A 26,197-nucleotide genomic window follows, 5' to 3' on the forward strand; every position below is an offset into this window, starting at 1 on the left:
GGGGCCGGCCGAGGGCCGCTGCGGGAGCTGCTGGGACTTGTAGTTCGCCCGCGCCCTCGGCGGCCGGCGCCATCGCTGCCCCCGCCCCCCCGGGCCAAGTCTTTGTCCCGGCCCGGGCCACCCCGGCCAGCGCACGTCTAGTCTTTGTCTGCGTCCTACCAACCCGCGCCATCCTGGCACGATCCCTCCATTCACCCATGTGCCTCTTTCCACCCCTTCTCCGACTCTGATCTTGACACTCTCCATCTGTATCCCTGTCTGTGTCTCCATCTGTACATCTCTCTTCTATTCTGTCCGCTCCTCTCTGTCTTTTTGCCTTCACTCCCTTAAAAAAAATTATTTGATTTAGTGTGTATTAGTGCCGTATTGCTTATGGGAAAGGAAGTTGGAGGACAACTTGCAGGAGTCGACTCTCTCCTTCCACCTTATAGATCCCAGGGACGGAACCATGGTTAACCTGTATTTGGTGAAACAATTCTTTCTCTGTTCCTACCAGGCTCTCTCTTTTTCATCTTTCAATTTCTTTGCCTCTGGCCCGGTCATTTTCTGTGCCTTTGCCCTGCTTTGTTTCTGCCGGCCTTTGTCTTGGTCTTTTGCCCATTTTTCTATCTTAGTTCAAACAACAGCTATCATGATTTCCAACCACATAGGCAAAGGGAGGCTCTGAGAAGCCCTGCAATTTAAAGTGTTTGTCTTTGCTTCATCCAGTATTATCTCAAAAAGTTTAGGGCTGTCCAAACAGTTCAGTGGGTGAAGGTCTGTGGTGCGACTGATGGGGACAGAGAGGTGACCCAGTCCGTAAACTGCACGTTGCAGAAGCTTAGGGACTTCAAACCCTCTGGCAATGATGTGGAAAGACAGACTTAGTGGAGGGCAACCACAATCCTAGATTTGAGGTGGCAGAGAGGCAAGAGGATCTAGGGACTCACGGGCCAGTCTAGCTGAATTAGTGGTTCTGGTTTCGTTGAGGAACTCTGTCTCAAAAAGTAAAGTCAGACGGCCAACAAGGCGTTTCAGTGGGTAAAGGTATTGGCTCAAGGGCCCTTAGACCTGAGTTAGATTCCCTCGTCCCCACATGGTGGAAGGAGAGAACTGTCTCCTACAAGATGTCCTCTGTCCTCCACCTGCAAGCCACACATACCCCACCACATAAGTAAGTAAGTACATAATTGTAATCTAAAAAAAAAATCAAGATAGCCTGGCTGTGGTGGTACACTCCTTTAATCCCAGCACTTGGGAGGCAGATGCAGGCGGATCTCTGAATTTTGAGGATGACCTGGTTTACAGAGCTAGTTCCAGGACAGTCAGGGCTACACAGAGAACCCTTATCTTGATAAAACAAAAAAAAAAACACAAATATAATAAACAAACAAACAAATAAATAAATTCCATATAAATAAGGAGGTGCACAATTGAGGACGACACCTGAAGTCAACCACTGTACTCCACACACATGTATGTGTGCAGCCCCCTCCCCCCCACACACACTGTACTCCACACACATGTATGTGTGCAGCCCCCCCCACACTGTACTCCACACACACTGTACTCCACACACATGTATGTGTGCACCCCCCCACACACACTGTACTCCACACACATGTATGTGTGCAGCCCCCTCCATACACACTGTACTCCACACACATGTATGTGTGCAGCCCCCTCCACACACACTGTACTCCACACACATGTATGTGTGCAGCCCCCCCACTGTACTCCACACACATGTATGTGTGCAGCCCCCTCCACACACACTGTACTCCACACACATGTATGTGTGCAGCCCCCTCCCCCCCACACTGTACTCCACACACATGTATGTGTGCAGCCCCCTCCACACACACTGTACTCCACACACATGTATGTGTGCAGCCCCCTCCCCCCCCACACTGTACTCCACACACATGTATGTGTGCAGCCCCCTCCCCCCACACACTGTACTCCACACACATGTATGTGTGCAGCCCCCTCCCCCCACACACTGTACTCCACACACATGTATGTGTGCAGCCCCCTCCCACACACACTGTACTCCACACACATGTATGTGTGCAGCCCCCTCCACACACTGTACTCCACACACATGTATGTGTGCAGCCCCCCACACACACACTGTACTCCACACACATGTATGTGTGCAGCCCCCCACACACACACTGTACTCCACACACATGTATGTGTGCAGCCCCCCCCACTGTACTCCACACACATGTATGTGTGCAGCCCCCCCCCACACACTGTACTCCACACACATGTATGTGTGCAGCCCCCCCCCCACACTGTACTCCACACACACTGTACTCCACACACATGTATGTGTGCAGCCCCCTCCCCCTCCCCACACTGTACTCCACACACATGTATGTGTGCAGCCCCCTCCACACACACTGTACTCCACACACATGTATGTGTGCAGCCCCCTCCCCCCCACACTGTACTCCACACACATGTATGTGTGCAGCCCCCTCCACACACACTGTACTCCACACACATGTATGTGTGCAGCCCCCTCCACACACACTGTACTCCACACACATGTATGTGTGCAGCCCCCCCCACACACTGTACTCCACACACACTGTACTCCACACACATGTATGTGTGCAGCCCCCTCCACACACACTGTACTCCACACACATGTATGTGTGCAGCCCCCCCCACACACTGTACTCCACACACACTGTACTCCACACACATGTATGTGTGCAGCCCCCTCCACACACACTGTACTCCACACACATGTATGTGTGCAGCCCCCTCCACACACACTGTACTCCACACACATGTATGTGTGCAGCCCCCCACACACTGTACTCCACACACATGTATGTGTGCAGCCCCCCCACACTGTACTCCACACGCATATATGTGTGCAGCCCCCTCCCCCCCCACACAATTGTTTGTTCATAGAATCCTTCACTACCTTTAGGAAACTCTTTCATCCCCTGTCCCCAGTAATAAAGTCTGAAACTTCCATCTTCTCAGCCTCCTATTCTAATGGCAGGTCAAGAAGCTGGAGAAAGTGCTGATTTTGGGAACACTGACATTGACTGTCAGCCAGGATTAAAGAAGGCTATAGGGCAAATTTTCCGACTTAGACACACCTCCCTCCACCATAGAGAATGAAAACAAGCCCTGGGTGGCTGGCAGCGGGACACAGACCTAAGCATAAACGATGGGGTACAGCAAGGCCACCCTCTGACCATATCTGAACTAAGATAGACGTAATATAGGCTGAAACCAAAACAATGACCACACATCTCTCCTTTTCCCCATAACACAAATGATTGCCCCTGTCTGCCAGCCACAGCCCACATTCCATTTTCAATCCTCCCACAGCTCTGAAATAAGAGTTGCTGGAATCCCAGACACAGACTGTACCAACCATAACTGCTTCAATTTCCCCTAAAGCCACCAGGCGCAAGTTCATGCCCCTCCCCCAGAAGTCTCCCAACATCCTCTGCTAAAAAGAGTTGTCTTTCAACTTGGGATCTTTCTCACTGAACACAGAAGCTTGTGTCCCTCCCTGCTTTTCTCCCTCCCTTCCTCTACATGTAGCTCAGGCTGACCTCAAACTCACTATATAGTTGAGGAAGGCTATCCTGGGCTAAATGAGACCCTTTTTCAAGAATATAGAAGCAAAACAAGACAGACAGAAAGAAACTAAAAACAAAATGCCCCCCCAAAGAAAACCAAAATAACAGGAATCACCCCTCGGAAAGAAGAGGACATTGAAATGTGGAGCTCTCTCCCTCCACCATGTGGGTTCTCAGGGTGGAACTCAGGTCTCTCCAGTTGGCCACAAATTGGACCTGCTGGGCCCAACTCACAGGCCCTTTCAATCTTATGTCTTAAAAGACATATAAGATTCTTTTTTTGAAATATTTTATTTATTTATTATGTATACAATATTCTGTGTGTTTGCCTGCAGGCCAGAAGAGGGCATCAGATCTCATTTTTAGATGGTTGTGAGCCACCATTTGGTTGCTGGGAATTGAACTCAGGACCTTTGGAAGAGCAGGCAATGCTCTTAACCACTGGGCCATCTCTCCAGCCCTGACATATAAGATCTTACACACATTTTTTTGACAAAGAAGAGATTGTTTCTACTCCATGTGAAATTGGTGAGCTGAATTCTCTGTCCACACCAAATGATGAAGGTAATGAGGTAGAGATAAAACTGGCATTATCAGAGATAATCGAGGTGGATTCTAGCTGCCCCTTTCTCCTGACCGATTAAGTACTCCCTGTCCACAGACCCTAAGTATTCCTTTCAGTAGTGAGAGCTCACTACAGGCTTTAATTTACCCTCGTTAGGTTATGACTTTCAACTAGATAGATGGTCTGGGCAGACATAGGTCTATTGCTAGGAGACAAGAACCAGTAATATTAGGCCCCAGAGGGAAAAGATTGTGGTGTGGCCAAGCATATGGTGTATACCTTTAACCCCAACACTCAGAAGGCAGAAGCAGGCAGATCTTTATGAGTTCAAGACTGGCCTGGTCTACTCTAGGCCAGCCAAGGCTATAGAGTGAGATCCTGCCTCCAAATAAACAAACAAAAACACAACAAAAACATACAGTGAGAGCCAGAAGGATGGCTTTGTGGGTAAAGTGCTTGCTGCCAAGCCTGAGTTTAGTCTCCCCCCTCACCCACATTGTGGAAGGAGAAAATCAACTCCTACAAGCTGTCTTCTGACCTCTACCCAAGCAACACAGCACTTGTTCCCCACAACAACCTGCACTAAGTAAATGAATGTAAAAAAAAACAAACAAGCAAAACCCCAAACCATTGAAACTTTAAAAAGACTGGCATGCTGGTACCCGCCTTTAATTCCAACACTCAGGAAGCAGAAGAAGGCAGATCTCTATGAATTTGAGAACATCCTGGTCTACATAGATAATTCCAAGTCAATCAGGGCTACGTAGTGAGATATTGTCTCTAAAAGGAAGGGGTGGTGGCCTCTGAAGAAATGGCTTAGCAGTTAAATGCATTTGCTGCTCTTACAGAGGACCAGAGTTCAATTCCCGGCATCCACATAGAGTAATTCACAAATACCTGTACCTCTAGGACAGGATGCCCTCTTCTGGTTTCTGTGGACATAACAAAGATGCATATAAATAAAATAAATATTTTTTAAAATTAAAAAAAATTAAGACCTGAAGGAGTCTGGACTGATACTGTCCCGGAGTCCAGGACTCTTCACCACACTCAATGTTCCTGCCCAAAGCCTTTGTATGGCACTAGCCATTTTCTCTTCTTTAAAGACTTTCTAAAAAAGATTTAGTCATTTTCTCCTTTTTCTATTAACTACTTTAAAGACTTTCTTTAAAAGATTTAGTCATTTTTATATGTATGGGTGTTTCGTCAGCATGTATGTATGTGCTCCACAAAGAAGCAAGTGCCATAAGGGCCCAGCAGAGGGCATCAGAACTGAAGTTAAAGATAGCTTAGGCAACATATGGGCTCTGGGAGCTGAGCCCAGGTCCTCTGGAAGAGCAGCCAGTGCTCTTAACTGTTGAGCTATTTCTTTTCTTTTTTGGTTTTCAAGACAGGGCTTCTCTGTGTAGCCCTGCTGTCCTGAAAAACTCACTCTGTAGACCAGGCTGGCCTTGACTCAGAGATCCGCCTGCCTGTGTTTGCCAAGTGCTGGGATTAAAGGAGTGCACCACCACTGCCTGGCTGATTTTTAACTTTTTTTTTTTTTTTGGTTTTTCGAGACAGGGTTTCTCTGTAGCTTTGGAGCCTGTCCTGGAACTAGCTCTTGTAGCCCAGGCTGGTCTCGAACTCACAGAGATCCGCCTGCCTCTGCCTCCCAAGTGCTGGGATTAAAGGCGTGCGCCACCATCGCCCGGCTTTAACTTTTTTAATTATGTGTCTACATGCATATCTGTGTGTGTATGAGAGAGAGAGAGAGAGAGAGAGAGAGAGAGAAAGAGAGAGAGAGAGAGAGAGAGAGAGAGTTCAGTGCATTCAGAAGTCAGAAGCTGGGGCACTGGGGCTGAACTCACAGGTGGTTGTGAGCCTCTAGACGTGGGTGCTGGGAATAAAACTCAGGTTATCTGCAAGAGCAGCCAGGGCTCTTAACCACTGAGTCATCTCCAGACCCACTATTCATATTCTGTGTCATTCAAACATCAGAAGAGCTGGACGTTGGTGGTGCATGTCTTTAATCCCAGGAGTCAGAGGCAGGTGGATCTCTGAGTTCAAGGCCAGCCTGATGTGCAGAGAGAGTTCGAGGACTACCAGGGCTACACTGAGAAGCCCTGTCTCAAAAACAACAAAAAATCAAAAGAACCTGCTCAAGTGTCTTTTTTTCCCCATGCTTGGGTCTTGTTCTGTAAAACTGGTACTCACCATGGAGTTCATGAGGCTCACACTCTCCATCCTCTTGCCTGAGTCTCCAGGTGTGCTCCACACACACAGCTGCTCAGGTGTGTCTTGGTGACATCATTCTCTCCAGCACAACCCTCTGTATTCGTTACTTGTCTCATCACTTGAGAAACTATCTGATAGAAGCTCACAGTTCAGGGTTGTGGAGATGGCTCAGCGTTAAGAGCACCCACTGCCTTCCATAAGACCGGGATTTAAATCCCAGAACCTACATGGTGGCCCACAACCATCTGTAACTCCACTTCCAAGGGAGCCAATGTCCACTTCTGGCTTCCACAGGCACCAGGATGTCCATGGTGTGCAGACATACACGTAAGCAAAATATCACATACTCTAAGAAAAAAAGAAAGGAAGGAAGTAAGGAAGGAAGGAAGGAAGGAAGGAAGGAAGGAAGGAAGAAAGGAAGGAAACTTCACAGTTTGAGGGCGCGGTTCATCACGATGGGATGGTAAACTGACAGGAGCTAAGGCAGCTGGTCACATTGCCTCCACAGTCAGGAGGCGGCTGGCAGTGAAGAATGCTGGAGCTTAGGACACTTACTCCTTGTTCAGGCTGGAACCCTAGACCATGAAATTGTGCCACCTACATTTAGGGTCTTCTTGCCTTACTTAACCTAATCTAGAAACTCTCACGTAGACATGCTCAGTGGTTGGTTTTCACGATGATTCTAAATTCTGTTCAGGGCAGTGAAGATGGCTCAGCAAACAGAGGCCTTGCCACAAAGCTTGGTCCTTGGGGACCTGAGATGGTGAAAGGAGAGAACCAATTCTTGCAAGTTGCCTTCTGACATCCGTCCCCCACTGTGGCAAATGCTCAAACACAAATCAATGTTTAAAAAAAAAAGTGAAGATAAAGCCTGTCAAGTTGACAATCAAGTGATATTTATTGCTGGCTCAGGCAAGGATACAATGGGAGTTGGGGGCTCAGAGGGTCTACTTTCTGTCTCCAGCAGCCCACGTTTTGAGGCGTGCCCAGTGGCACATGGCTCTCCTGGATGTTACTTAGCTTCAGTACCAGCGGGCCCTGGTACTTGAAAGGAAACTGGTCTTGAAAATGGGTGGAGAAGAAGCGCTGTCCACCCAGAGGGGGCTCTATGTGGCTGTATTTGCACTGTGAAGTCAAGGTAGGTGATTTGTCAGACAGCCTTGTGCTTGCTGACCCTGGCCACCTCTACATCTCTCTGGGGAGGGCATTGGAGGGCGAGAAGTCGCTCAGCACTGTACCCTATGTGGGAGGACCTGCATTCCATCCCTGGGGCCTACATGGTAGAAGAGAATTGACTACCGCAAGTATCCTCTGACCTTCCCATGTATACCAAGGCATGTGTGTGCCCATGCATTCACATACATGCACACACACACACACACACACACACTAAAATGTCATAAAAATTAAATGATCGGAGGCTGGAGAGATGGCTCAGAGATTAAGAGCACTAACTGCTCTTCCGGAGGCCCTGAGTTCAATTCCCAGCAACCACATGGTGGCTCACAACCATCTAGAATGAGATCTGGTGCCCTCCTCTGGCCTATAGGTATACAGGCAGACAGAACACTGTATATATAATAAATAAATAATAAATCATAAACAATTAAATAAATAAAACCATTTGTTAGTCCCTAGAATGACCCCAGGACTTTGGATGGTCTTAGGTGGCCTCTAAATGAACCCTTCTTTTGAGATTTAAACCAACCTGTCTGATAATAAATGTATCTGAGTTGGTGTAGACTTGAGGGTTGGGAGAAGCTAGGGCTAACCTCGAAGCTGGGCTGTCATTAACATGACCTCTGAATTCTGAGTGGTAGTGCATGTGTGCCTGCAACCTCAGCCCTGGGGAGATGGAGGGAGGGGGTCATCTCAAAAAAAAAAAAAAGAAGACTCTTAGCTTGATCCTCAGCACTGACAAAATTACTTTCAGCACAGGTTGACCCTAGCCGACTTGACTGTGATTCTGAGACTGGGGTTGACATTCGTCTGAGGGGTGCTGATGAGGGGATGTATCCCCTCCCTCTGACTCACCTTCTGTAACAATTCTTCGGTGATAGTGGCTCGAACTATTCCATGCTGCTTCATCATCTTTTGGTTCGTGGTTAAAAAGTCAAATTCTGGAGATTTGGGTTTGGGGAAGTTGGGGAGCAGAGGAAACGAATGAGTCAGGGTATGAGGGACTAAGGGTGGAAGATTCAGAGTTCAGGAACCTATGTTGAACTGAGGCAAAGACAGTGTGGAGTGTGAGCAGGATTAAACCAGAGGAGTCTGAAGGGCGGGGCCAGGGAAGGCACTGTGCGTAGCCAGCGTCTAACAGAGGAGGAGGGCTTAGGGATGGATGGGGAGAATATGGGGGAAGGGCCTTGCCCAGACTATAGGATTGGAATTACACATAGTTCGCATAGTCCAGGAGATGAGAGTTGTCAATCCAAGGTGGCGTCAGTTCGAGGTAGGTGGTGGTAGGCACTTTGAGGGGCGGAACTTTGGGAATGGGGCGGGGCTTTAGGAAGGGGGATGAACTTGGGGGATGCGGATGTGGCTTCCAGGGAGTTATGAGTCCAGCCATCGGCAGGTCTTTGAAGATAGAGTAAGATTTCTAGACATAAGAGGTAAGTATTTGATGGCACACGACTTTAATTCCAGCACTCTGGAGTCTGAGTTCGAGGCCATCCTAGTCTAAAAAGCGAGTTCCAGGACAGCCAAGGCTACACAAGGCTACTCAGAGAAACCTGTCTGGGGAGGTGGGATCGGGGAAGAGAAGCAAGTATTTGGAGGTAGGGATGGGTTTCCAGGATCGGAGCTTTCATTTATGGGTCGGGCCCATGGGAACATGAGCATGTCCTTGGAGATGGAGAGTGGACTTCAGGGAATGGGCAGGTGTATAGGAATGAACAGGGAAATGGGGCTGGGGGTGTCTTTAGTACTGGAGCTGTGCTTTCATATGCCGAGGGGGGGGTCTTTAAGAATGAGGTGATGTTTTCAGCAATGGACAAATCTTCCAGGGACAGAAGCAGATCTTTAGAGTTGGAGGAGGGGGTGGAGTGAGAGGCGGGGCGTCAGGAAGGGACGGTTTTTTAGTGAGGTGAAGCTTTCAGTGATGGACCGTGCTTCCAGGAACCAGGGAGGATCTTGGGGATGGGGCGGGGTTCTCAGGGATGGGTAGACCACACTCACCACCTGTGCCCTCAGGCAAGTTACTCCGCAAGAAAAAAAAGTTTTTCTTTTTTTGTTTTGGGCTGGTGTCCGGAGGGCAGTAGGTGGAGCCCGTGGAGGTTTGGAAGAAGTCTCGGAGCAGCTTTTCTTCTCCCAGGATCACGTGATGCTTCAATTTCTCATGGGACACGTGTCTCCCTGGAGGCTGAGTCACAGGAGGCGGCTGTAGGAATACAAGCTTCTAGGGATCTCTGGTTCAGGGGCCCCAGCACCGAGAAGCAGTCGCGTGGCGTGGGTAGCTCCCACCCTCTGGGTTCCAGATGGGCTTAGATTTAATTCGGTTATTGTATTTTACAGACAGAACCATTGTGGCTGATACTGGTGCGTGAGTGCGTGCGTGCGTGCGTGCGTGCGTGTGTGTGTGTGTGTGTGTGTGTGTGTGTGTGTGTGTGTGTTTGAATCCCAGGGCCTGTGGTCTACATTGAGCTTCACCTCTTTGTTCTGCCTTTGAGACCCGCTTCCCCCCCATGAGAGCACACTGGCACCTTCTCCCTCTTCCTGCTGACCTCACCATAGAAGAACTTTGTGGAGGTAGCAAGGCTGCCAGGGCCAGGGCACCGGTTTCCTTCCAGGATGTGCGACTCTGGGGTCTTATCATGGTGAAGGACAAAAGGCTCTGCTGGGGAGAGGTGTGTCAGTGGTAGGCAGCACACAAAAAGAAGCCAGGGATGGAGTACACACACCAGTTCTCACCTGGCTTTCGGGGGTAGAAGTGGTCGTTCATGGCGGTCCTGTCATAGAACATGCCGTCTCCAGGACCAATGCTCACCCGGTGGATGTGGGCTGCAGTCTGGGCCTTGTCGTACCTCAGGCAAAGCAAGTTAGGATCAAGGTAGGTCCTCAGAATTTCCAGGAAAAGTGATAGGGGCAGGTGAACCAAGGCTGAGCCTGGGGTGCGTCAATGTTTGTATAAGTTTGTGAGACAGTCTCAATCTGTAGTCCCGGCTGGCCTGGAACTCAGAGATTTGCCTGCCTCTGCCTCAGGAGTTGTGTTGGTTAGTGGCCAACTAAAGACAAACTGAATCACTCTGAAAGAGGTCCCCTCAACCTGGGAATTGTCTCCATCAAATTCCTGTTCTTGTGGTGTCTGTCTGAGGGGATTTTTTTTTAGGGCGTTTTCTTCATTAATGATCGATGTGGGAAGGGCTGGCCCCTGTGGGTGGTGTCACCCCTGGACTGATGATTCTAGGTGGCTTACAAAAGCATGCTAAACCAGCCCTGGAGAACAAGCCAGTGAACAGCATTTCTCCAGGGCCTCTGCTTCAGTTTCTGCCTCTGAGAGCTTCCTCCTTGACTTTCCTTGGCTTTCCTCAACGATGGACTGGAACCTACAAACCAAACACTTTCCTTCCAAGATTGCTTTTGGCCTCTGTGTTTATTGGAGCTGCAGAAGCCTAAGCAGGATAGGAGTGCCAGGATTAAAGGCATGCGCCACTCTGCTCAGCCTTTTTATTTTTATTAATTATTAATTTTATTTATGTTTTTTGGAGACAGAGTTTCACCATATAGCCCTGGCTGTCCTGAAACTCACTCTGTAGACCAGGCTGGTTTGTCTCTGCCTCCCGAGTTCTGGGATTAAAGGTGTGTGCTGCTGCCGCCGCCGCTGCCATCACCTGGCTATTTTTTGGGGGGGCAGGGAGGTGGTTCAAGACAGTGTTTCTCTGTAGCTTTGGAGCCTGTCCTGGAACTAGCTCTTGTAGACCAGGCTGGTCTCGAACTCATAGAGATCCACCTGCCTCTGTCTCCCAAGTGCTGGGATTAAAGGTATGTGCCACTACAGTCTGGTCTTGTTTTTTTTTTTTTAAACAAAAACAAAAAAACAGGGTTTCTCACTAGCTATGGAGCCAGTCTGGGAACTTGCTTTGTAGGCTAGGCTAGCCTCAAACTCACAGAGATCCATCCACCTGACTCTGCCTCCTAAGTGCTGGGATTAAAGGTGTGCGTCACCACTGCCCAGCAACACCTGGCTATTTTTAAAGATGATTGTTTTATGTGTATGAGTGCTTGCCTGTATATATGTAAGTGTTCCTGGTGTTTCTGATGCCCATGAAAGCCAGAAGATCTCCTTGAACGGGGATTACAGATAGTTGGGAGCCACCATGTGTGTACAAGAAATCAAATTCGGGTCTCCTGCCAGAGCAGCAAGTACTGCTGAGCCATCTCTCCAGCCCTTATTTATTTATTTTAATTTACTTATTTTGAGGCAGGGTTTTAGTATGTGACCTTGGCTGATCCAGAACTATGTAGACCAGGCTGGCATTGACTTTACAGTGAACCCCCATTCTCTGGCCCCCAAGTTCTGGGATTCAGGGCATTCTCCTGCATACTCAGTTTCCCATTTTAAAAAGAATTTTTTAAATTAAATGTGTATGGGTATTTTTGCCTGCATGTATATCTTTGCACCGCATTCATACCTGCTGCCTAAGGAGACAAGAAGGCATCAGGTCCCCAGGAACTGGAGTTACCAACAGTCGAGAGTTGCCATGTGGGTGCTGGGAATCAAACTTGGGTCCTCTGGAAGAGCAGCCAATGCTGTTCGCCAGTGAACAGACCACCCTCCCTGTTTTTCAAGACAGAGTTTCTTTGTGTACTCTGGCTGTCCCTGGAACTTGGTCTGCAGACCACGCTGGCCTCAAACTCATAGATATCAACCTGTCTCTACCTCTCGAGTGCTGGGACTAAAGGTGTGCGCCTCACTGCCTAGCTCTTTCCATTTGTTTGTTTGTTTTTAAAGATGTATATTTCATTTTTATATTACATGCATGTGCATGTGTCACATGTGTGTGGAGGCTGGCAGAGGCCAGAAGGTGATGTTGGATCTCCAGGAACTGAAGTCATAGGCTGTTGAGAGCTACCACGTGGGTGCTGAGAACCAAACTCTGGTCTTCTTCATAAGAACAAGAGCTCAGCTGTGGAAACATCTTTCCTTCTCCTTATTTATTTTGGTGTGTGTGCTGCTGTCCGTGTGTTGTGCATATACAGGCTGTGTGCAAGTGTGAGCCTGACTGTGTGTGTGTGTGTGTGTGTGTGTGTGTGTGTGTACCTGTGCTTCTTCCATGGTGCACATGTGGGGGTCAGAGAAGAAATTATGGAAATCAGTTCCCTCCTTTCGCTATGTAGATCCTAGGGATTGAACTCAGGTCATCAGGCTTGGTGGCAAGCACTTTAATCACTGAACCATCTCATTGGCCCCTGCCTTATTCTTTTGAGAGCGAGTTTCACTGATCCTAGAGTTAGGCTGACAGCTGACACACCCCAATGATTGCCCTGTCTGTGTGTACCACACCCTGGGGATGATGGGCACATGGCCACAGGCAGCTTTTTAGGTAGGCGCTGAGGATTTGAACTCATGTCCTCAGGCTCATGCTGCAAACATTTTTCCATAGTGAGCCGTCTCCCCAGCCTCCCACAGGGTGCTGACAGCCAACTGTGAGCAAACTGTGGCCTTTCCTACCTGTGTGGTGGTAGCTCCTGAGGGGTGTAGGTCTGTTTCACATATGAGCACAGGGTGCTGTAGCCAACCTTGCTGTCTCCTAGGTTCACACTGGAGGAGGCCTATGGGCAAAGAAGGGTGGAAAGGTGGAAACCACCCTAGCTGCCATAGCTGTACCCTCCCCCCACCCCAGCAAAGCCAGAACCACATTGATTTACCCTCTTACACATCAAGGCAGGTGGGCCTGGGAGGGCCTGGAACTGATTCTGGTAGGAGGTGCCTTCCTTTCCCTTGTAGTTCCACTTCAGGGGATTGGGGCCCCCTAAGAAAAAAGAGGAAGGTAGTGGGAGAGAATGGGGCTGATTCTCTGCAGCCTTAAGGCCTTCTGGGATTGTAGCCACAGGAAGGTAGTCTGAGCAGCTCTGAACATTCTAGACTGAAGGATATCTGCAAACTATCCCCCAAAAATAATAAAAAAAGGGGGGCTGTTGAGATGGTTTGGTGGGTAAAGGTGCTTGCTACCAAGCTGGAAGACCTGGGTTAGAGCTCCAGGTTTCACCTGGTGAAAGAAAAGTATCTCCTGCAAGCTGTCCTCTGACCTCGTACTTGAACCCTGGAACATGTGCACATGCATATAAACACAAGAAACATAAGATAAAATAACTACCAAGGCTTAGGACAGGCACCTTGCTAGGCTAAGTTCATTTCCCTTCGGGTCTCATGTAGTCTGGTCTCAAACGTCACACAGTCGAATATGGCCTTGAGCTGACTCTCCTGCTCTTGCCTCTGGCCACCATGCCTGGGATCCTCTTTCCTTTCTTCTAAATATTTTTGTTTTGTTTCAGGGTGTGTGTGTGTGTGTGTGTGTATTGAGAGAGTGTAGGAACTCGCAGTTCTCAGCCTTCTGAGTGCTGGGGTCACGCTCCCAGCTCAGGCTGAATTGGACCTGGTATTCTCTCACACTCCTCTTATACCCTCGTGGTGCAGAGACTGGAAGTGGCCGGATAGAGAAGAGGAGCACGGAGTCTGGACAGTGGCAGAGTACATGCCCGGTATGTGTGAGACCCAGGAAAAAGAAAAGGCTGGGGAGATGCAGTAAAACATTTGTTTCCACAACCGTGAGGACCCGGGTTGGGACCTCCAGAATTTGCATAAAAAGTCAGAAATGGTGGCACAAGTCTGTAGTCTCAGCACTAGGGAGGCGGCTCCCAGGTGCTTGCCTGCCAGCCAGAGCAGCTTATTTGAGGACTTTCCAGGTCAATGCCAGACCCTAAGTTCTGGAAGTCAGGTTCCCTCTCTCATTTAGACCTGAGAGTGTACATCTTCAAGTGTTCTCCATGGCCCGTTGTCCAAGGGTGGGCTGTCCCCTCCAACTCTGTGACAAGGAGGCAAGAAAACAGCAAAACAATCCAAGAATGAAAACATCATGTACTTGAGAACAGCTGGAAGGCGAGCCACTTGAAACAAACAGTACTACTGCTTATCCCATGACATAAAAGCCCCTGGGCGGGAAAGGGAGGACATTCCGCCCTGGGAAGCTCACTGCAAGGAGACACTTCCCTTCCTGACACCCCCCTCTCCTCTGTAGACTAGGCTGTCCTGGAGTTTGCTCTGTAGACCAGGCTGGCCTAGAACTCACAGAGATTTGCCTGCCTCTGACTCCTGAGGGTTGAGATTAAAGGCGTGCGCCACCATGACGTCAGTTTTGCTGCATGTTTGAGCTCCTGTTCTGATGTCATTTCTATCTGCTCTTTTTTCATTTGGAAGCCTCCCCTGTGAGCAGAGCCTCACTGCTTTGCCCCAGGAACAAGGGGGCTTTCCCAGGTGGTCTCTGAGGGATGCTCTGAACACCCAATAGGAGAATGTTGTACGAGATAAGGCTGGTTTCTACTGTGTCATCACTTGGTTTGTTTTTTTCCTGTTATTTTGTCTTGCTATATACTAATAAACTCATTCATTCAAAACCGAAAGTATGGCTATCGTAGCTCATTCTCTTAACCCATAAAACACCCTGTTCCAAAGTAAAAGATGAAGATGCCCGAGCTCTGATACTCAAGGTTGTCCTCTAAATGACATGGTTGCACCCAAATCCCAGAATCCCAAAGCCCAACTCAAAGGGTATCCTCTTACAACTACGGTTGTACTGGAGTCATTGCCAGACAATTCCAAAACAAAACAAAAGTAAAAAAGAAAAACCTAGGGCGTCATACACACTAGTCCAGTGTTCTACCACTGAGGTATGTTCTCAACCTTTTTTCTTTGGGGAAACTCACCAATCTCTCAGGCTAGACTTGAACTCATGCTGTAGCCAAAGCTGGTCTTGAACTTCTCTCAGCCTCTTAAGTGCTTATATTACAGGCATGAAAAATCATGCTCGACTTTTTGTTTGTGTGTGTGTGTGTTTTGTGTGTGTGTGTGTGTGATGTGTAGGTTTGAGAACAACTTGCAGGAATGAGTCCTCTTCTTCTACCATGTGGGACCTAGGAATTGAACTCAGGTCATTAGACTTGGCTGCCTGTGCCCTTTCCCAGTGAGCTGTCTCATAGTCCCTGGTACCTAAATTTCCTTGATATTTGGAACTGGCTGATTCTTTTGTGGGGTAGTGCTGCTGCTGTGCATGGTAGAATCTGGGGAGTGAGTCAAAAATTTGCAGCAATCCCTTCCCTTAGCTCCTGAGTGCTGGGGTTGCAGACATGAGCCACCAAGCGAACTGTGGGGTTTTTTTGTTTTGTGTGTTCATGTGTGTGGGTGCATGAGAATGCACATGCATGTGGAGGTCAGAGGTTGATGTCAGGTGTCTTCCTCAATTGCTCTCCGTCTTATATTTTTGAGACAGGGTCTCTCACTGAACCTGGAGCTCTCTGATTCAGTTAGACTGGCCAGCAAATGGGGAGGGGTGTGTGTGTGTGTGTGTGTGTGTGTGTGTGAGAGAGAGAGAGAGAGAGAGAGAGAGAGAGAGAGAGAGAGAGAGAGAGATACTCCTATCTCTTTCTCCCAACCATGCATAACGTAGGTATTAGGGGTGGAACTTGGGTTCTCATGCTTGCCCATCAACCAGTGTACTGACTGAGTCGTCTTGCAAGCCTTGTTTTATTTTTTGGAGACAGGGTCCCAGGCTAATCTTGAACTCACTATGTAGCAAAGCTGAACTCCTGAGTGAGCCTTTACTTCCCCAGTGCTGGGATGATAGGTGTTGGCCATCATGCCTAGTTTATATAGTGCTCAGGTCGCAAACCAGAGCTTCATGAATGCTAGGTAAATACACTACCAACTGAGTAGTGTATTCTCAGCCCTGGCGGTTTTAGCAGCAGCATCTTTGGTCTCTACTGGGTGGCAACTAGAAGCGTTTTCCTGCTTCAAGATGACAAGTGGCCATTTGGGGTGTGGACGGGGTGTGGGGGTGTAGTTTGTGAGGAGTCCCTGAGCGACCTTAGGTGCACTTGGCCAGAGCGCGCGCTCACCCAGGTGGCTGCTGGGCACACGGGGCTGAGGGGTGTCGTCGTGTGGCGGGTAGTGTGCCTGGTAGGAGGTGGGAGGGATGCCGAGCTGCTCCCTGTCGCCTAAGGGCACCGAGTCGCGATCGAAGATGAGGCGCGCGCCTCGGATATCCTCAGGGGCGTGCGGCGGCAGCTCAGGCCAGCGGTAGTCAGAACGTGCAGTGGACAGTTTGAGACCGGTGCGCGCGTCCGCGTGCACGTGCAGGTTGCTGATCTGCATGGCTCGCGCGCGCTCCATTTTCTGCTCCCGCCGCTCTTCCGGCGACAGCACCTCGGGCGGCGACGAGAACGCGCGGCGCACCTCTGACACACGCTTCTGGGCCGCCCAATGCGCTTCCATTTGCAAGACGTTGGGGTGCGGTGGCGAAGCTGGGGGCCGTGCCGGGGTGACGGAGGAATAGGCCGGGAAGTCCCGGTGCGTCGTGCACTGCATAGTATCATCGTGCAGCCGCGGATCTGGGCCCAGAGCGAAGTGTGAGGCTTTGAGGAACTCCAGGGACGTCGGGCACACAGGCATCGTGAGGCTCCCCCGGCGCCACCTGCGTGGGGCGAAGACAAAGGCCTAAACTCGTGAAAACCGCCTCCTCCACCCCAGGACAATGCTGCCTTTCAGTCCTTAGCCTGACCCCAGAAAGAGGAAAGAGACTCCTTACTTGGCTCCTGCTGTGTAGGGGTATTGTACTGTGCTGGCTAGTTTTACGTCAATTAGGCACAAGCTAGGAGCCCTTTTAGAAAAGGAAACGTCCAACATCTGAGACAATGCTTCACTAGATTGACCTGTGGCTCTTTCTTTTTCTTTCTTTCTTTCGTTCTTTCTTTCTTTCGTTCTCTCTCTCTCTCTCTCTCTCTCTCTCTCTCTCTCTCTCTCTCTCTCTCTCCTTCCTTCCTTCCTTCTTTCTTTCTTTCTTTCTTTTTGTCTTTTTCTCTATTTTTATGGACCAATCCCAGTTCTCCCTCCATCCTCCTCCCTCCCCCCCGAATCTGCTTCTCATTGAAATTAAGGCCTCCCTGCCTCCCTTGGGGAGTCCAACTAAGACGTGTGCTGGGTTCTATAAGGCTGAGCAGGCCATGAGGAGCAAACCAATAATCAGCACACCTCTATAGCCTCTGCATCAGGTCTTGTCTTCAGGTTCCTGCCTTGAGTTTCTGCTCTGACTTCCCTGGATGATGAACAAAAAGCTGTAAGATGAAATACACCCTTTCCTCCCCAACTTGGTTTGGGTCATGCTGTTTCGTCACAGCAATAAAAACCCTGAGATAGGTTACTCCCGTCATCAGTTAGCCAAAATAGATCAAGAGCCCTGAGCTTTTGTTAGCTCAGGACTGGAGACACACACATACATGAGTGAATACTTAAACATTGTGACGGGCAGTGAATCTGAAATCACATAGGAGGCAAGCCTCCAGGCAGGCCTGTGAGAGACGAGGTTGGAGGTTTATTGTGAGACGTACACTAAAAGTAACCCTGAGCTCGGTCCTGGACTGGATAAATCAGCAGTTCTCAACATATGGGTTGCCCCCCTTTTGGGGGTCAAATCACCCTTTCCCAGGGGGTCACATAAGGCCATCGGAAAACACAAGTATTTACATTACGACTCATAACAGCAAAATTACAGTTATGAAGTAGCAACAGAAATAATTTTATGGTTGGGGGTCACCGTGTGAGGTACTAAGGGCCGCAGTGTTAGGAAGGTTGAGAACCTCTGCTGTAAAGGCTAAAGTGAGTTGGGCATAAGCGTGGGTGGCTTTGCTTGTCGACTGCAGATGCCATGTGACTGGGCTCCTTCCACTTTCAGCTTCAGACAGTCATCCCGCTGCTTGGCCAGCTGGAACTTGGTGCAGAGCTGCCTCCTTTGTTTTCCTTGATGCTCCTTGGAGACCCGGGCTGCCCATCAACATTCGCCCTCCCTGACTGAAGCCTGCTATGTGCTCACATTGAACTCTTTAAAAAACCTTACATTAGGTGCTTGATTCTATAGCACATGAAAATAAACATAAATGAAAAGAAAGAAACGCCATATATTGGGCTAGGGTTCTGATACGTTGGCAGAATGCTTGCCCAGCATGCATTGGGTTAGAACCTCAGCACTGCATAAACCAGGTGTGGTGGTACAGGCTGTCACCCCAGCAATCCGAAGGCAGGGACTGGAGGTTTAGAAAATCAAAGTCATTCTTATCTGCATAGAGAATCCAAGGTTAGACTAGGCTACCTAAGGTCTCAAAAAGAAGGGACCGGACAGATGGCTCAACTGTTAAGAGCGCTTGTTGCTCTTTCAGAGTAGTCGGGTTCGATTTCTAGCACCCACAAGCTGGCTCACAGCCATTTGTAACTCCAGCCCCAGAGGATCTGACACCTTCTTCTGATCTCTGAGGGCATCAAACATCCATGTGAGGTACATACAATCATGCAGGCAAAACACCCAGATACTTAAAATAAAATAATAAACTAAGTAAATCTTAGAAAAGAAAAGGAAAACAAAACAAGATTTGAAGTTTGGATCAATCCATGAATTTGATACCTAGCATGCTTGTTATGTGGCTCTTATAACCCCAGCATTGGGGTGGCAGAGACAGGGGGATTCCTGGGGCTCAGTGGTATTTAACCTAGCTTAACCAATGAGCTCTGTACCAGTGAGAGACGTTATCTCATGGAAATTTTGAGAATGACACCTGAGGTTGTCCTCTAGAGCCTTCACACACACACACACACACACACACACACACACACACACACACACACACACAGTCAGCTGCCTTTGTGCTGGTAATCCCAGAATTTGGAAAGTAGAGTCAGGAGAATGAGAAGTTCAGGCTCAACCTTGAGTGTGAGCTTGGGATAGCCTGGGCCAATGAATGAATGAATGAATGAAATAAGGAGCCCTACACTGCAGTCTGCTGGTAGTGTTCGCCTAGCAAGCATGAAGACCTGGTTCCACCCCCAGCATGGCATAAACCAATCATGGTAATACACCTATAATCCCCAGGTTAGGAGGTGCAGGAAGATCAGAAATTCAAGGTCACCCTTGACTGCAGAGCAAGTTGGAGGCCAGCCTAGGCTACGTGCAACCCATCTCAGGTTAGAGCTTCAGCTTAGGTAGGGATTGAGTGTGTGCTTAGCATATATGAGATCCTTGGTTCAGTCCCTAACAGTGAGGGGGTCAGGGATAAGAACACAGACCTACTTCACTGGGTTAATGAATCTTGAACTTAGCACACGTCTGGTCCCTCAGACTCCCTCTGGCCCCCGGTCATGCCAGGGGCTGGTCTTCTGGTCCTTTCTAGAGGTTAACCCAAGGTGATTTAGCCCCGCTCATTGTGACATTGTGGCCCCAAGAGTTCCCCCAGATGACGTTGTCACAAAGGTACCCTGCTACCTCTGGGGGCTGCCTGGAGACCTGGACTTGAGTTCTGTCAGAGATCCATGCATGCAATTTGGGTTTTCAAAACCTCAGTTTTGTGATCTGGGAAACAGCATGGATAGTAGTGATGACTTTAAAAGCAGCAGTGTGCCGGGGCTATTATTTTGCTATTATTTTTAAAGATTTTCTGTTCATCTCTATCTTGACCTTTGTGCATGGGGACTAATGCCCTACCGTCACTGGCTCCTCCTTACCATTCCAGGACTCACAGGTTGCCAAATAACCTTTTTATAATTTAATTCCTTAAAAAAAACTTCATTGGTTTACTTATTTATTTATTTTGAGACAGGGTTTCTCTGTGTACCCCTGACTGTCCTGGAATTCACTCTGTAAACCAGGTTGGTCTTGAACTCAGAGATCCGCTTGCTTCTGCCTTTCCAGTGCTGAAATTAAAGGTGTGCACCACCACTGCCCGGCTTTAACTGTTTAAAAATTACATTTTCTGAGGTTAGCTTTAACTTTCAATTGACACAACCTAGAATCACTTGTGAAGAGTCTCAGTGAGTTGCTGTGTAGATCCAGTTGACCTGTGGACTTATCTGTATGGGTTTGTCCTAAGTATGGATGTGGAGAGACCCAGTCCACTGTGGGTGGCAACATTCCCTAGACAGGGTCCTGGGATGCATAAGATAGTATGGAGAAACCAATGAGCACACCGAGCAAGAAAGTGAGCACCGATGCGTTTAATGCTCTTTGCTGTCAGCTGCAGATGTGTTGGTAGTAACTCACGTTCCAACCTTGTCTTCACAGTGCTGGACAGTGAGATGAAATACCCCATTTCTCCCCTAAATTGCTCTTTTTTAGAGAATTTAAAACACGGTAATATAAATAGAACTAGAGCACACTTATTTGTATATTTTGGGAGTGCTCCATGGTGGCCTGTGGATATCAGGGAACAACTTTTGGGAGTCATTTCTCTCCTTGGGTCCTGGGGATTAGGTCATCATGGGGGTCACTAGGCTGATGGCAAAGTGCGTTCACCCACTGAACCATCATTCTGGCCCCTGATTATTTTTGAGATGGGTCTCATGTAGCCCAGGCTGTTCTCCAACTTGCCATATAGTCAAGGAGGACGGATGTGCACCACCATATCCACGTTATGTGGTGCTAGGGATGGGACCCAGGGATCCATGCATGCGAACAAACACTCCACCAACTAAGCTACAGACCTAGTCCCTCCCTCAAGCTACTTTTTAAATGGATGTTTCCCTACTACCCAAGGGTTGCTTGGAAACCCACTCTCGGTTAAATGAATTCTGATGAATTCAACTTGTCACTCTGTGTGAGTGTGTGTGTGTGTGTGTGTGAGTGTGTGTGTGTTGGGTGTTTTAGAAAGTCTGCAGAGGATTTGTTTTGTATGAGTTTGGTGGGACAGAAGGGAATGGGGCTTTCTGGCTGGGGCTGAAACTCATCTCGGTTACGGAGGTGCAACACCAAAATTGGCCTAGTTTCTTTTCGTTCTTCCTTTTTTCATTGCTGTGGATGGAACTCAGGTTCTCCCACACGGTAGACAAGTGCTCTGCTAGTAAACTAGGCATGGTGGTAAATGCCTGTAATCCCAGCATTGTACTCTCAGCGGTCAGGAGGCGTCACCGCAGGTTCGAGGCCAGCCTGGTCTACATAGTGACACCTTGTCTTAAAACAACAAAAAAGTGATGGGTGGGGACAAGGTGAATCAGCAGGTAAGAGCACTTGCCACTGAGTCTGATGACCTGAGTTTGATCCTGGGGTCCCACATGGTAGAAGGAGAGAACTGAATCCTGAAAGTTGTCTGGTCTCCGTAAATACATCATGGCATGCATGCATACATTTCTATCCCCCAAACAAATGTTTAAAAAACGAATTTCATTGTATGTAAATTATGCTTCCATAATGCCTGTTAGGAAGAATAATCCCCCCCACCCCCAGAGAGAGAGAGAGAGAGAGAGAGAGAGAGAAAACATATTTTAAAAAAAAACTGAAGGCCAGGCCTGTGGTGCATGTCTTTAACCCCAGAATGCAGGAAGCAGAAGTAGGTGGCTCTCTGTGAGTCTGAGAGAGCCTTGTCTATGTAGAGGGTTTCAGGCTCGCCAGAGCTACTTGCTGAGACCCTATCTAAAAAGGTCAATGTTGAAGTTACAATGAACACCAAAGCAATTTGGATGGCTTTCTTCTCAAAAAAGCAGTCCCAGCCAATTGTGGCTTTTTGTCTTTTGGGTTGAGGCTAGTTCTTCCAGCCTCCAAACCAGCCAGGGCTTTGGTCCAACCAGCCAGCCAGCCAGACACAGCATTTCCTCCTCATTCTCCTGCTTGCTGGAAATGCAGGGCCCAGGGGTGGGGGTAGGCCAGTGGGGCGTGGTGAGGCTCATCAGCAGGGTGCTTGCCTAGCATGAATGAAGCTCTGTTTCTTGAGTCTCTGAATTGTTTTAAGGAAGAATCACAAAGAAATGAAGCAGGGATGAAGCTGTGATGGGCAGAGGACATTAGTTACTCTCATAAACTAGGAACAGAGGTGTGGGGTTGGAGAGATGGCTCAGGGATAAAGGTGCTTGCCACCAAGCCTGGTGACTGAGTTAGATCCCTGGAACTCCTGTGGTGGAAGGAGAGAACCACCTGACTGTTCTCAGACAGACACCTGCACACCACAGCACCTGCACGCCCACCCACCCCCACACACGATAAATACACGCAAAAAGAACGGAGGGCTGGCGCCTCCTGTCTGTGCTCAGCTGTGCACGCTGCCTGTGTTTAGAGACGCGACAACAGAGTGGCCTTGTCTCATGTGGGTATTCTGTGTTGGGAAGAAGGACATTGGCTGGGCACCAGTGGTGACTGCCAGACTGTGCCTGGCAACTCCAAGGCCAGCTAGGAAGGCCAGGGCAGCGTAAGTATTTTTCTCAAAGGTCAGTCAAGCTCAATTCTTCACCAGCTGGTAGGTGCTGGGAGAGCATGGCCTGCAAAGTTCAAAGCTGTGTCTCAGGGTGAAGAATGGCAGTGGCGGGTGGGGGTGTGGTACAACGGCTGGAGAGGCAGGGGGTGCGCGGTGGTGGTTCTGCAGAGAGTCTGGCAGCATGCAGGGCATTCAGAGAAAAGCATCATGCAGACACAGGCCATCAGGGAGAGCACATATTCAAGGGATCTTTCTAGACATGTCTGTGCTCGCCTGGAATCTCAGCATTTGCGAAGTGGAGGCAGGAGGATAGATACAAGTGAGGCCACCCTGGAACATATAGTGAGTTTCAGGCCATTCAGAGCTACAGAGTGAGACCCTGTCTCAAATAAGTAAACAACCACACACACACACACACACACACACACACACACACACACACACACACACAAAATCCCAGAGTCAGTTGTGGTAGTACACACCTGTCATCCCTGGTCTTAGGAAGAAGGGACAAGACTCTGTAGAGCTCAAGGGCAACCTCAGCTGCTAGCAAGTTCAGGACACCTGTCTCAGGGGCTGGGGAAGTGGCTCAGTTGATAGAGGGTTGGCTACGCAAGAACCCAAGTTCAATCCCCTGAGCTTGTAGCTAAAAAGCAGGGTGTGGTGGCATACTTCCAATTCCAGCACCAGGAAGACAGAGACAAAAGGATCCTTGGGACTCTATGTCCAGCTGGCTCCAGGCCAGTGAGAGACCTTATCTCAAAAATAAAGTGGAAGACATGGCTGTCTAGGCTCTACATGTGTGTGTACACATGTGTATCCCCCTCATTGGAGCTCAACCCAAATAAAGGTGCAAGGAATATTCCGAAGGTGTGATCAGTAAGGTCCCATAAGATGATGACATTTAGGCAGAAGCCCAGGAATCTTGTATGCAAGGTGAGTATAGGCTAATAGAATGAGACACTGTTTCAAACATGAAAGTGAGTAAGAGATATAAGAAAATATGGACAGAAGGTAAAGGCAGAAGCCACGTGGGTATCTAGAGGGAAAGCATTCCAGGCAGAAGGAACAGCTGTGCAAAGGCCCCGGGGCAGAGAGATGCTTCATTTGAAGGGACAGGAGGAAAAAGATGGGGTTAAGAGCAGGGGAGGGAAGGGGAGAGCGTAACAGAGGTTGAAATGGACAGTAGATGTCTTCCAGAAATGAGTCGGTTATCCAGGTAGGGAAATGCAACATGGAGACCACTTCCCATCCACCAGGCTGACTATCAGAATAAAAATGATGTTGCAAAGACACTGGCGGGGCTCCAGTCCTGCCGCATTGTGAGTGGGGACGTAAGAGAGCACAACTACCCTGGAAAACAGGCAATTCCTCAGAAACCTGGAGCCAGGGAGATGGCTCAGCGCGGAGAGGAGCTGAGGAAGGCCTGAGTCGAGACCCAGCTGTCACTCACATGTGTGCACACCCACATGTACATTAATTAACAAAATGTAAATCCGGTTTTTGATAGTTAAACACAGGGCTTGGGGTGTAGTTCAACGATAGGGTGTTGCCTACCAAGTGCAAGGCCCTAGGTTCTACCCCCAGCAACAGACACACACTCACACACACACCCATCACTACCACCAACAACCACCCCACCTGCCAAAAATGAAGAAGAGAGAAGAAATAATCACACGAGTCAGGAATTCCACCTCTGATATTGAAACCAGGGACCTGACCAAGTGCACATCTGTGCGTGTTCTCTTAACATCTTTATACTTAAGAGTTAAAAGGTAGACGGAGCCCAAAAGCCCAACAACGGGTGACTAGATAAACACATGGTCTGTCTATCAGCTGGAATATTATTCACTTCCAGAAAAGAGATGGAATTCTGATACATGTTATCATGTTGACAAACCTAAAAAAAAAAAAGCTAAGATCGGTAAAAGAGACATATACACATGGCATTATATTGTCTTTCTATTACGGTAACAAGATGCAACCAACTAATTAGAAGGAAAGAGTTATCTTAGGTTATGATCGTGGAGGCTTCAGTCTCCCGGCTTTACTGATTTGGGCTTGTGGGAATCAGCACACCATGGCCAGAGTCTCCATGAGTTCCAGGAAGCAGAGGCCGACAGAAACAGGCCTGGATGCCCACAGCCCTTTCCAGGCGCATTCCCAGTGGTCTAACCTCCTTTCACTACTTCACCTTCTGAAGCAGTGGTTCTCAAACTGACGCGGGTGTCACCCACATGAATGTCGCCCATCAGATAGTTACATTACAGTTCAGTAGAAAAAAATAACAGTGGTGAAGTGGCAATAAAAATGTTTTATGGTTGGGGACAGCTGGGTCTCGACTCAGGCCTTCCTCAGCTCCTCTCCGCGCGGAGCCATCTCCCTGGCTCCAGGTTTCTGAGGAATTGCCTGTTTTCCAGGGTAGTTGTGCTCTCTTACGTCCCCACTCACAATGCGGCAGGACTGGAGCCCCGCCAGTGTCTTTGCAACATCATTTTTATTCTGATAGTCAGCCTGGTGGATGGGAAGTGGTCTCCATGTTGCATTTCCCTACCTGGATAACCGACGTGAGGGACTGTATTAAAGGGATGCAGCATTAGCAAGGTTGAGAACCATTGTTATAGAAACAAACGAGGGCTGAAGTGATGGCCCAGGAGTTAAGAACATGCACCTCCTACAGAGGACCAGAGTTCAGTTATCAGGCAGCTCACAACTATCAGTAACTCCAGCTCCAGGGGATGCAATGCTCCCTGCTGTCCTCTGAGGGCACACACGGTCTTGTGCATGCCTGTGTCAACAGTAACAACTGTTGGGGAGGGGAGACTCTCTGGGTAACTAGGCTGCCTATCAACTGAGCAGGAAGCTCCAGGCATCATGCTTCATGATCATCCTCCAGGCTGGGGTGACTTCTCTGCGATGCCTTTGAGGAACCCATGCTCCTGTAAGAAACCTCAATAAACTCAACTTCACCATGCTAGACTTGAGTAAAATTGTTCCTTTGCTCCATTCTGTGTCTTCTGTCTTCCAACTGAGCTATACCCCCAACCTCCCATTCAATAAACTCTACGTGCAGCCCACTTTTAAGGAGAAACCCCTTTTGTGTGGGTCTGACACATGCTTTTGCTTGGATTTCCTTTTCTAAAATGTGGACAATTTTGAAACACTCTGCTTGCGGGAGTTGCCTAAGAAGCCGTGGAGCGGATTGCAACAGGCTTGGAAGATCATTCTGGGTGTCCAGGGGCAGGGAGTACACATGTAGCAGCAATACATTTGCACCCAGGGTTCAGGTTAGCACGCCTACACCGCGCCGGTACTGGGACAAAGGGCCGCAGCTGCGCCTGCGCCAGCCTGCAACCCTTTCCGGAAGGAGTTTTGCCCCCGCCCA

The 26,197-nt window shown here is 48.8% G+C and overlaps 1 protein-coding gene across 1 annotated transcript; it reads right to left on the reverse strand.

Moving 5' to 3' along the window:
• Nucleotides 1-7,275: 7,275 nt before the first annotated feature.
• Saxo5 (stabilizer of axonemal microtubules 5) lies at nucleotides 7,276-17,041 on the reverse strand. Its single transcript, XM_075956551.1, has 8 exons — nucleotides 16,489-17,041; nucleotides 13,246-13,349; nucleotides 13,049-13,149; nucleotides 10,288-10,400; nucleotides 10,101-10,210; nucleotides 9,556-9,757; nucleotides 8,413-8,498; nucleotides 7,276-7,503 (listed from the first exon to the last, which is right to left on the reverse strand). The coding sequence occupies exons 1-8, from the start codon at nucleotides 17,039-17,041 to the stop codon at nucleotides 7,276-7,278; spliced, it is 1,497 nt and encodes a 498-aa protein (XP_075812666.1).
• Nucleotides 17,042-26,197: the final 9,156 nt, after the last annotated feature.

Source organism: Microtus pennsylvanicus, chromosome 1 (genome assembly GCF_037038515.1).
Source record: "Microtus pennsylvanicus isolate mMicPen1 chromosome 1, mMicPen1.hap1, whole genome shotgun sequence".
NCBI lineage: Eukaryota > Metazoa > Chordata > Mammalia > Rodentia > Cricetidae > Microtus > Microtus pennsylvanicus.